Below are 11,889 nucleotides of genomic sequence, written 5' to 3'. Positions count from 1 at the left end.
AAAAATAACGAGCGATTGCACTCAAAACTCAGTGAACAGCTCCCCCTGGCCTTCGGCCCTCAAATTTTGGTCAGTCTTAGTCTCCAGTCCCGGGGCCTCATAGAGGTTCAGTGTCTACAGCTGTCTGGTTCTCCCAGCAAGAAGAGTTTACAGTGGTTGACTCAGAACTCGGTATGCGAAGCTAAGAGCTGGGAGCACGGTCTGAGTTGGTGCTGGCACTCGGGGAATCTGGACGCTGAGGTTAGAGGACTGCAGCTGAGAGCTGGGGAGTTGGGAGGTTAGAGCTGCGAGGCTGGAGGTTGATGGTATGGAGTCAGGAGGGAAGAGAAGGGAGGGGAGAGGAGGGGAGGGGAGGGGAGGGAAGAAGCTGCAGGGCAACGAGCCTGGTCAAAAGACAAGAGCAAAGAAAAAGTGTATGAGTTGGAAAGCAAGTACACATGCCCAAGGGTGACAACCTGACAGGCTGGGGGACTCCAAGAGCTGAGCTCGGTAGTCGGCTAGACTGAGGAGCGGGACTGGGAGGAAGGAAAGGGAAGGGAATGTAGTTTGAAAGGCAGTATGATCTGCTGAGTTGAAGGCACCATGGACCTTCCCACTGGTCTACCCTGCTGTCCCCCATGCCATGCCTGCTTGGGCCAGGTGTGTCGGTGTAGAGGACTATGAGAGCTGGGAGGCGGGGGTGGGTGGGGGGGAGACAGAGACAGAAACACAGAGAGACAGAGAGAGGTATGGCAAATTCAAACTCGCCTCCCTCCACTGAAGGCAGTAAGTGCCCAGAGGCATACCGGGAATTGTAGTTCCCATGACTGCCGGTAATCAGGGGTGGGGGGATGGGGGGGACGGACGGGGGTGAGGTCTTGGCCTGAGATGCTAGTACTGCTCCAGGTTCTGATCTGACAGGAAAGGATGAATCGAGGACCTTTCCCTGTCAGACCAAAACCTTAATTTGACTAGCCTTTGAGTGGAGGGGCAAACCAGGACGAATGACAGTGTAAAGGAGGATTGCAGGGTCAGCCTGACAGAGCCCTTCTTGTCCTAGCTTCTGTCTTTGCTTTCCAATCCTCTTTTATCTGCCTCACCATCGCCAGGTCAGCTTGACACTGGCCGCCTCAGCTTCTAGCCTTACAAGCAGCAACATATTGAGGCATTTGCTCCTCAAGGGGAAGGCTATCTAGAACCAGACCCTGTGTGTATCTCAGAGACGGCGGGGAGGGGGGGAGGTGGAAATCAGTTCTTGCCCTCAGTCTGAAGTCAAGGGCACAAGTCCCCGAACACGCAAGGAAAACTGGTGGCATTCATCAAGCATGTCACTGTGGCAAGGGATCCAGCCCTCTAAGGGGGGGGGGGGGCAATGACCACAAGGTGGAGCTACAACGCAATCCTGCTCAAAGCTCCTGGGCCACCCGGACAGAGGCCACAGTTGCTACTCTTCAGCCTGCTGGGGAGGCGGGAGGTGTTAGCCCCCCACCCATCTCCCCATGATGATGACCTCTCAATGTCCTTTTACATTCAGTTCCTGATGGAATGCACATCCGTCCAGCACCAGCACTGAAATGATTAAACTGTGACCGAATGACAATTAAAAATTCATTGAATAACAGATTAACAGGCAAGATACAGGGACCATTCACGGCTCACAACCAAAAGCACCGTAGGCACAGAACTGTATTGCTAAATGAGCTTTCCAGCTCCCAACCTGTGGGCAGGAAAGACGCTAAATTGTGAGGGTGAGGAGAAAAAGGGACTGGAGTGGGGACTGTCTTCACCATCTTTAAGTTCTCCAGTCACCATTGTGGGCTATTCCACCCTGACACACCCGGCGTCTTCTACCCGAGCACATGTGCGTGCAGGCCCAAGACATTATCTCTCACTTGGTTTAATTTTGGGAGTAACTTCCTGTCACTGTCTTTCCAACTAAGTCATGTTAAAATGTCAAAGGCAGCAAATTCCATGGCAGCTTGGGACATGCCCACCATTTGGACAGAGGGCCCTCTTAGTTTGAAAACTTGTTATGAATGCTCCCCTCCTCCAAACATTTTATTCCTGGATGTTCCACTTGAGCTCCTTCCCTTCCTTCCCTCTGGCTGCTGCATGCAGCCCTTGGTCTGTAGCTGATGGGGGCACAGGTTCCGCATTCATTCCGAGGTGACATTGTTGATCCTGGTCAGCAGCACTGTTGCTTCTAAGCCTAGGGCAGGGGAGAAGAGGTGGCTCATGTAGGGGGTGACACCAACAGGAATGAGGAGGAGGCAATGAGAAGCAAAGGGGCATTCTTACCTGTTCTCTTTCTCCTGGCACATCTCCTAGAGAGAGAAAGTTTTTCTATTGTGAGTTCCACTGACTTGAAGCAGAACACAGGGGTTCTCCAAACTGCTTTGCCCGGGGCCAAGACAATTTACTGGTATAAGGAAAGCTCAAAAATCAACCGGACTGGACCAGATCCCAATCCTGGGCAGCATGTGAGTCAGAATTAGCTTTATTACCTGGAGCCCCTGGGAAGCAGTGACCCAGGAGACCAAAGCAAAAACACTCACCCTCGGAGGACGAAGATACACGAAAGCAGCAGAATGGAGGCACAGTCAGTGACGATCCATATCATTAAGTAGATCTGAGGGGGCTACGGGGTTAGCAGAGGCCCATCAGTGGTCAGAGTCCCCAGGAGTAGCATATGGGGGTAAATAAGTATGGAAGGGGACAGGTTTAAGGAAGGCAAGAGACGGGAGATGAAGAACAGTGACAATGTGAGAGCCCTTACAATAAGCCAGAGGGGGTGGTGCATCTGTCCCAGCAGCTGGCAGTCGTTGGTGGTGACTGAGTCTACCCCTGCACACCAGAGCAGGGAGAAGAGCCAGGGCTTGTTCACTACGAACAGGTTCACCGAGACATTACTCTGGTGGAGTGCCCTGTGCAAGTGGGAAAGGAACGAGGAAGCATCCAGAATTTGCCCAGCTCACGGCTGAGACTCTGCCCTGGATCCATCCTCCTTTATACGGATCTCTGGGATGTAGAATTAATACTAATGCCTTTCTCATGTCCAAAGCCCTATCCAGTTTAGCCCCTGTCTCTCTCTCCAGCTTCCTCTTCCCCTTTCTTGCTCTTTATTCTCTCCTTGCTTCTTCTGGGCTTCCCACGGTTAGCTCATCCCACTTTTCAGTGCATCCTAACGTGGCTTCCCTGCTTCCTTACCCCCAACCCCAATCACTACCCGACAAAAATGTGATTTTCTTGTCTATATATTTTGGTAGTTCCCAAATTCCATGAAAGCTGGGACCTTTCTTGTCCATGATCTCTTTAGGCCTACAATAAATGCTACGTGATATATAGCAAGCATCTGATAGGTATCCATTGTGGGAATGGATGGATGGGTAGCTACCCCCAGCAGCGGTTCTTTCCTGACACTCAACTTTGGGGTTCCCTTTATTCCTCTCCTCTGGCACTTACTTGATATCCAACACTGGCAGGTCTTGATAGGGGAGGTTGAGAAACTGGGGCTGCTCAGTCCTGTTGCCCCCCTGATGTCCATATATCTGGCGCATGCTGGGAGCCCGTTGTTGCACAGAAGCACGGTCTTCATCCGGGAGCCAAAGGACCTGTGGTTCAGGGGAGATGAGTGTGCAGCCGAGGAAGTCCCAGGGATTCCAGGGACAGGTGCAGAGACCTTTGGCCACAGAATGTGGTATGTGACCTGGGGTAGGAGGGTGAGGGCAGGAGGCAGCCTCGGAATTATCATGGCTTAAGGAAGGTAGGTGGGAAGAGGGGCAAAAGGGGGACTTTGGGAGCACTGGACAACATCACCATGGCTTGGGGCACGCTTGCATTCAACACAGCCTCCAATGTCTGATTCACAAACGTGTCATAGTATGAGTGGTTGATCGGGGGTCGGCGCAGGTCAAACATGACGGAGAGGTTGAGGGCTGCTGCTTCCTTCAGCAGTTCTTCTAAGGCTGGCACTGTCTGATTCTCAGCCTCCTTCCGATCAGAGCCTGACAGCGCTCTCGCCCCCCAGAAGGGTTGCCTCTATAACAGAAGGGAATTATTTCAACATCACAGGAAGCCTCTAATTTTCTCCTGATACTTGCCATTATTTGTTCATTCGTTCATTCGTTCATTTTGAGACGGGCTTTCACTATGCAGTCCTGGTGGCCTGGAATTTGCTATGCAGCTATGTAAAGCATGCTGGCTTTGAACTCATAGTGAGCTGCCTCTACCTCCCAAGTTCTGTCTGGGATTAAAGATGTGAGCTACCACACCCAGCTCGCTCCCCTCAATCTTACTAAGTGTGCTACCCGGGTTCTACCCACCTCTGAGCCAAGGTCTCTTTCTCCAAACTGTTGCTTTCTCCCATCTAATCTTACCCTATGGCTCAGCCTCCTACCCCTCCAGGTTTCTAACTTCTTTTCTTCCTGCTACATTATTTATTTATTTATTTATTTATTTATTTATTTATTTATTTATTTATTTTGTATACAATATTCTGTCTGTGTGTATGCCTGCAGGCCAGGAGAGGGCACCATACCTCATTACAGATGGTTGTGAGCCACCATGTGGTTGCTGGGAATTGAACTCAGGACCTTTGGAAGAGCAGGCAATGCTCTTAACCTCTGAGCCATCTCTCCAGCCCTACACCATCTCTTGAGTCTCATAGAGATCTCTGTGATCTTGAGCCTTTGCTTTCCTCCTGGTCCTCCGGTTCCTTTCTTGTTGCATGAATTACTTTGCACAGTGCTCTCAAGAGACTCCTTTCTGCCTTTCGTACACCCTCCAAACTCTGATTCAGTTTTCCAACTGTCTGCCTCCTCCACCTTTAGGACAGGGGGCTGCACACTGTCTCAGGTAGATGACAGCATGGGGACTCTCGGCATTGCATTTCCTGTTTTCACTCACTGTGGCTTGATGAACCTTTTACTTGCTCTTGACTGGCCTTTTCTCCCATTCCTCCTAGGGGTTGTTCCAAGCTACTGCCATCCTGCCTTCCTTCCCTTACTATCAACTAAAGATCTCAAGTGCTGACATAGGTAAACCTGGGTAACACTGAGTATTTGCTATGTGCCGAGTGTTTTCTGTGTATGAACTGACAATCTGAGAACCCTAGAAAGGAGGTACTACAATTTTATTATTCCTGTTATACAAATGAGGAAACTGAGGCACAGATTGGCTAGGGATCATTGGCCAGAGTCACCATAGCTAGTAAGGGCTAAAGCCAAAGTTCAAATATAGACATTCTAGCTGGGCGGTGGTGGCGCACGCCTTTAATCCCAGCACTGGGGGGAGGCAGAGGCAGGCGGATCTCTGTGAGTTCGAGACCAACCTGGTCTACAAGAGCTAGTTCCAGGACAGGCTCCAAAACTATAGAGAGAAACCCTGTCTTGAAAAACAAAAATAAAATCAAACAAACAAAAATATAGACATTCTTGGTTCTTAATTATTCTGCTATGCCATCAGATATAGACTTAAATTTATAAAAGAAAAAGAAAACTGAAAGTCTGTGTTGTGATCTTAATCTTTTTGAAAAAAAATATACATACATATTATTAGTGAATATTTTAAATGGTTGGATTATGGGAGATTCCAATTCATAAATTATTTTTCTGTGGTTTTTTTTTGGTACAATGAATAAATACTACTTTTGCCATCAGGAAAAGAGGTACTGTGAAATTAAAGTATCCTTTTAAATATTTGTCACTGCCGAGGATTAAAGTCAACACTTCAATGGCCCAACCTTCAAAATTCTTCAAGCTCAAGCCCCTACCTCCCACCACTCCATGAATCGAATCTGCCAGTTCCACTGAGCTACTTTTTGTTCTCTAGAAACCTACTTGTGTTTCCGGTCATTCCCCATGCCCTTACCTCAAACTAGCAGCTCCATGTCCCAAGCAAGGGTTTGGAGCAGACGTCAGGTTAAGTGCTTGTCTAGCCAAGGCTCCGAGGCCCATCCCAGCACTGCGAAACTAGTTTCCCATTCTGGCTTTGCGAAACAGTGGACCTCACTCCCGTCTGCCCAGGAGAAGTATTTTTATTGCTCTATTTCCGACTCTGATTGTCTTTCGCTCCGGCTCTCTTTCCTTCTTAGCACGTGGGAGCAACATGAGGGCAGAGACTGTTCTTACTGACCAGCACAGGGTGCAGCGAGTACATACTGCTGGCATGAACTCTGCCCTGAGTGCCACCGAGGTGGTGGCCTCTTAGCCGGCGCCCTCACCTCTAAGAACCAGGCTCCAGCGTTGAGTCTCTGCAGTTCAGCCCAGGAGAAATCGCTGCTGTGGGCTGAGACTCGCTCTGGAAACACAGAGGCTACATCGGTAGTCCTGCTCAGCCGCTCGTCATGCATGAGAAAGGGGACTCCATCAGAGCTGAGGGCACAAGGAGTGTCAGGCATCCAAGCTCTGGAGCTGCCATCTTTTCCTGAGTGTCTTCACAGTGTCCCTCAGCCCACCAACCCCCCTGGGCCCAACCCTCCATCACCTGACCATCACGTCTGTCTCAAACACAGTAGCTCCACATTCGGCTGTTTTCCTTAAGGACATCAGGGTGTTCTCGGGGGCCAGCTGGGAAAGGGAGTCAGGAGGATGTAGTAGGGAAGGGTGGGGGTCTGCAAATCCACAGGCCGAGTTGCTGAAGCCTAGCAGATTCTCCTTTACTTGCCCAGGCTTCTTCCTGTCACTCACCATGGGAGTCCCTCGGTGTCCCACCAGACCAGGCTTGGGGGGTAAGTCTCCGAGTTTCATGATGCAGGGGGAGGAGATGAATAGGGGGGCCAGGTAGATGACCAGAGTGATTCCAAAAAATAGGAACAGTAGTAGAACCTTGGGGCCTATAGAAAGTGGAGGACAGGCTTTGGGGAAAGGCAGCAAATGAGTGGGAACTCTAGGGGCAGAGGGCAGACGCTCAGGCACAAGAAACCGAATGAACAGTGGGAAGAGACATTGGTGTCCAGTGAGGGTGTGTACGGGCTGAAGTTGGCACCTCTTGGTTGCATACGGTAGAAGGTATCTGTCACAGGCCAGGCCAGGAAGGTGATTCCAGCAACTGCTCCAATGTGAAGGAATGGGGCTGTGGCCTGTGGATAACAGCTGGTGAGGAAGGCTCGCCCTCCTATTGTCTCCCTGCCTCCCTCTTAGGGCCGAACTTTTGGAGTTCAGAGAGACCTGCAATCTCACCGGACCAGGACAATGTAATGTTCCAGGCCGCTGGCCAAGGCTTCCGCCTAGACAGTGGAGATCAGCCACTCACCTGCAGTGACAGTCGTAGACTATGCCACTCCTGCCGCCATTGGATATCCAGTCCCACCAGGCCAGTGGCCACCAGAAGTATAATGAGGAGCAATAGCACCTGGGGCAAAGGAAGAACGAATGGGCTTCACTGTCAGCCTCGCTCAGGGTTGAGTACGCTACCTCCTTATGCCGTTGACACAGGGTTCTTCCCCTCCCTGAACACATCCGCTCTGCTTTCACTCAGTAAATACGGGCTGGACACACACACACACACACACACACACACACACACACACATATATATATATATATATATGTTCAATTGATAAGTGTGCATTTAAAATAAAATTTTGATACTCAAAAAAAAAAAATAAATAAATACAGGCTGGGTTTCAGGTCCTGGCCTGGACCCCAGGGATCGAAAAGTGACAGCCTCAAGCAAATAGCCATCCATTGGTGTTGGACTCGACATCCCTTTTCCCTCAATGCCACGTCATTGTACCTTGTGGAGACTGTGAAGATGCAGAGGCTGACCACAGAGCTGCAGGAGCAGGCCCAGGAGCTGGGGACAGAGGGTAGGGGCACTGAGGAGGGGCCCGGAGAAGGCAAGTTCACCCAATGGGGATGTGCAGACTGGCATCTCCTTCCCACCCCAGAATTATCGCCACCCCTTCAGTGGCTAGGACGAGAACACGACAATAGACCTGAGCAGGAATGAAGGGCTTAGACGGGAATTAGGTCAGATATCCCTGAACCAACCAATAGCAGGGATGCATATGTGACCAGCAGAGAGATGACCAGCATGACTACCAGGGACCAGTCCATCCAGTGTCCCCAGTGGTGGAACAGGAATCTGTAGGAGGGGAAAGGGATGTGTTCAAGGGGAGGAGGCGACCTGAAGGGGGTTGGGAGTTAAGTCCAGGAAAATAACTAGAGCAAAGGGGAAATGCTTCATAGGGCCAAGGTCTCCAGGGATGGGATGGCAGGGGTGTGGGGGGGATCTTTTCTAAAGCGGTTGGGAATGCGGGATTCTGGGGCCATGTAGAGCTGGGGATGACTGATAGTGGGGGCGGGGTAGCTGAGCATGGGTTAGGAAGGCTGATATGCAGAGGAAGGGGTAGATGGAACGTGACACACTCATTGAAGTTGTGCAGATCATTGAGAAGGATGAGCCCGATGTAGAACCAGCCCAGGGACAGGAGGAAGGTGAGGAAGAGCAGGCCAAACCAGATGCAGTCGCACTGTGGAGGGGCAGGAGAGAAGCTCTCAGCTGATCCCCTGTTCATGCTCAGAGGCCCCCAGGACAGCAGCTCTGTCCTACACTGAGCCGCTCTTCCTGTATTTGAGGGAGATTTTCTTCCTGGGGAGAGAAAACTCCTTCCTCCCAACTGCCTATGAGTACAATCAGTCTCCATATTCCTTCCAAGCAGCCCTTTCTCTAACTCAAGGCCCGCCCCCCCAACCCCACTCCACCTTGCTGGTCTTCATCCTCTGTCTAGGCCATTTCCTCCAGTGACAGCTATATAGGCAGTGGAGGCCGTGGGCCCAGATGGAACAGCAGCCAGGAGACTCGGCCATGGTGAAGGCCTGGGGGAAGGGACATGACCTTCAGGAAACTCTGACAGAGGACAGATCTCAGCCTCCCCTCCCTCCTGGGTTTGCTGTCACAAGGAAGACCCAGAACTCTGGATTCGATGAGGTGACTGGCACAAGCCTGGAAAAGAGGGACTGTTAGGAGTCTTCCATTTCCGCTGATTTTTGATATTTGGGAAGTCAGTGGTCCAGCCTTTTTGCAGGCATAATGTGTACTCCTTTCTATTTAATGACATCCAGGTCTGGGGTTGGAGTCCTTGCCCATAGTAACTTAGGAGAATTGCCCCAGGGTGGGGCAAATTCAGTTCAGCAAGTTAAGGCAGACCTGACTGAGGTTGAAGCAGCCAGCCCATTGCTGCCTTCCACCCCAGGAAGCAGAAGTAACCTGAAGCAGAGGTTCCCATTCCGACCCTGGGCTAAGGGAGGCAGAGCAAGCTGACTAGTTGCTATGGATACAGAGATTGTACAAACCACAAAGCCTGGACTGAAAGATTCCGTGTCCACTTCCCAGGGTTGGGGGCACTGCTAAGAAGACTGGAGAGGAGCTGGTTGCCTGGATCCTTTTCTCCTAGGCCTCTAAAGGAGCCCCTTTTCTGCCTGCGCAGTCCAGAAAATCCAAGCCCCCCCCCCCCCCACTCTAGCCTCGTCCTTTCCTGCCCAGGCATCATGTGCAGTCACCCTCCACCCCAAAGAGAAATCCAGCTCTCACCTTCCCCCTCCCAGGGGCCCCACCCTCTGAGTTATCCTTAATGAAAGTACAACACACACACAGGGCAAAGGTGCATGTGTGAGTGCCTGCATTTGCGTGTACGTGTGTATAGGGGTGGTGGTGGTGGCGGCAGGGGAGTTGTCTTGGAGCAAGGAAGGCCTGTACCTTGTAGTTCTGAATACGGCTGAGACCAAGCTGATCCACAAACTGGGCTGGGCCTATGACTGTGATTCTATATGAGAGGCTGGACGGTTTGTAGTAGGTGAGAATTCTACTACCGAAGCACCAATGTAAGCAGGGTGTGCTTGTGTGTGATATGTCAACATATGTACGTGTATGTGCACTAGTGGACTGGTGGCTGCCAGTAAATGGGTTTCACTCTGACTGAAAATGTAAAGGAATCCCTGGGTAATATCTCCCTCCCTCCCTCCCTTCCTCCTTCCCTCCCTCCCTCAGCCTCTCTCTCTCATCTAACTGTCCTGTACAAAAGGACAGGGCCCCTTGTTCACCGTGAGTCTTATAGGGGTCCACAGTGGGAGGGCTCCAACAAGGAGGAAAGGTGTGTGTTGTCTGTTCTTGAAACTACCCCCCTTATTCCAAGTTCCCCCTGGGAAAGGAGGGTTCTGTCTAGGGAGTGGCGGAGTGGGGTCTGGGGAAAGGAAGAAACCTTTACCTTGTGGGTCTCTTCCCAGACTGTAGTCAACCCAAAGGGAAGCCCCTGCTTCTTCCCATCCCCGAAATGGGCTACACTAGCCCGTTCTGAGCACTATCACACATCCCTTGTCTCCTCTAGGGTGTTCCCCTGCACCCCAGACTTCTAGAGTCCTCCCTCCCTCCAGAGCTGCCTGGAAGAAGAATCAGGATCTGGCCAGTCTGAAAGACCCAGAGCAGAGAATTTCATAGGGGTGTTGCCTGAACCCCTGGACTCCATCCCTGCGGGGTTGAGCAGGTCCCCACTCCCCAGCCCCCACCGGTCGCCCCCAGCCTTCCCCAGCCCTCACACCTTTTACTCTTTTACTCAGGGAGTGCGCAGCTCTGCTTCCCAGCTCCTCTCCGAGGTGTCTGCCTCCTCCCTTTTGCAGTCCCTGGCTCAGCCTCACTGATCAAACAGGTGTCACTGTTGCCACCTACAGGAAGAAGTTTGGGTCCTCTTGGAATGTTCGCAGAGGCTCTACGGCCTGAGCCCAGCCACGGTGGGAAGGCGTGCGGGCGCCAGAGAGCTGGGAAGGAAGGTCGGCTTCTTTACTCGCAGGAGCTGGCGGTCAGGGGGCTTGGTATGAGGAATTCCTTTGTGCAGCCTTCCCCATCCCTCTGTCCCTCCTCCTGGTCCCCTCCCAGTCACTGCCAGAGGGCTTTGTCCTGGTTCTGGGAGGCAAGGGCTGAGGGCATAGGCGGGAGGGAAGATGGGGGAGGTGACCACACAATTTTGCAACTTGGCAGCAGTGAGGAGAAGGGGCCCCGCCAGTCCCCTGGAAACTCTAGAACAGATGAGAAAGTCTCACCTCAAGCTTCCTGGAAGTACAACTTCCAATCATTAGCTTCCCTTTCCTCTTGGGCTATTTGCATTTCTGCAAGGTCCGCCTATGAGACGCTTTTGAAGTGACTTTCTCAACTCTGGGCAGCCAGTTGCCCGATTCCTGGACTAGGGGTCCCTGTGGCCCCCTCTGCGGAACATGAGAACCTCATTCAGGATATCGGGCTTACTGCCTTGTTTGCTTGAACATTGAATCATTTCAAGAATCGCTTCGGGAGTGTGGAGTGTATTGGGGTACCATGCTTTTGGAAGATGAACATGCACAAAAGAATCACTCCAGCATCAACAGGAGGTGGACTAGCAAGTTGTGGTAAATTGAGTATAAAGCAGAGTTGCCTGTGAGCTTGGAAGGGCTGAGACAGCTCTTGCATTGTGGCTGATGCAGTGACTTGGGGTCTGTGCATTAGCACTGTTGGGGTGTTGTTACAAATAAATTGGCTTCCCCTCCCCCTCTACACACTCAATTTCAACGAGTGAGGGAGATTGGCTCTCTTCTGCCAGGAGCTGGTCCCCTCCCTCTCAGCTTTCCCATTGTATCCAGAGGCTCTAGTTGGCAATGACAGAGATTCCCTAATTCTCTCAGAATTAAAATGCAAAGAGAAACAAGGCTGCTTGCTGGCAGGAAGCCAGGGAGGGCCAGCAGGTCACCTAGTCCTCCACCGGGAGTCATTCTTGGCAGGTTGTTTTTCAATTTCGTTTCTTTGCTTTGGTTGTGTTGGATTCTAGAATTTTGTCTTTCTTACATGTGGGGACAGTTTGTGAGCTCTTTAGAAGCAGAGGGGGTGGGGGAACAGACCAGAATTCAATATGCATTGCTATCAGTCTCAAGGCTGCCAAACTCT

The 11,889-nt window shown here is 51.4% G+C and overlaps 1 protein-coding gene across 1 annotated transcript; it reads right to left on the bottom strand.

The window, feature by feature from the left end:
- Positions 1–1,615: 1,615 nt before the first annotated feature.
- Positions 1,616–10,827, bottom strand: LOC121444963 (glycerophosphoinositol inositolphosphodiesterase GDPD2). Its single transcript, XM_041646924.1, has 16 exons — positions 10,517–10,827; positions 8,685–8,798; positions 8,349–8,452; positions 7,971–8,064; positions 7,714–7,773; positions 7,231–7,329; positions 6,964–7,057; positions 6,666–6,811; positions 6,463–6,545; positions 6,200–6,350; positions 3,796–4,017; positions 3,442–3,590; positions 2,756–2,903; positions 2,535–2,617; positions 2,278–2,303; positions 1,616–2,188 (listed from the first exon to the last, which is right to left on the bottom strand). The coding sequence occupies exons 2-16, from the start codon at positions 8,787–8,789 to the stop codon at positions 2,136–2,138; spliced, it is 1,617 nt and encodes a 538-aa protein (XP_041502858.1). The 5' UTR covers positions 8,790–8,798; positions 10,517–10,827; the 3' UTR covers positions 1,616–2,135.
- Between the last annotated feature and the right edge of the window lie 1,062 nt (positions 10,828–11,889).

The sequence above is a fragment of the Microtus oregoni genome, unplaced genomic scaffold (assembly GCF_018167655.1).
Source record: "Microtus oregoni isolate MIOR12 unplaced genomic scaffold, Mior012 000150F_ref0000365, whole genome shotgun sequence".
Classification (NCBI taxonomy): Eukaryota; Metazoa; Chordata; class Mammalia; order Rodentia; family Cricetidae; genus Microtus; species Microtus oregoni.
The sequence above is the reverse complement of the archived record's forward strand: the minus strand, read 5'-3'. Positions and strand labels throughout refer to the sequence as shown.

Excerpts from the sequence above, each read along its gene's own strand:
- LOC121444963 (XM_041646924.1), bottom strand. The coding sequence starts at position 8,789 with ATGGCCGAGTCTCCTGGCTGCTGTTCCATCTGGGCCCACGGCCTCCAC. Across the intron at positions 3,591-3,795 it reads CAAGCGTGCCCCAAGCCATG|GTCCTTTGGCTCCCGGATGA; the intron begins GTGATGTTGTCC and ends CCTGAACCACAG. Across the intron at positions 2,189-2,277 it reads TGCCAGGAGAAAGAGAACAG|GCTTAGAAGCAACAGTGCTG; the intron begins GTAAGAATGCCC and ends CCCCTGCCCTAG.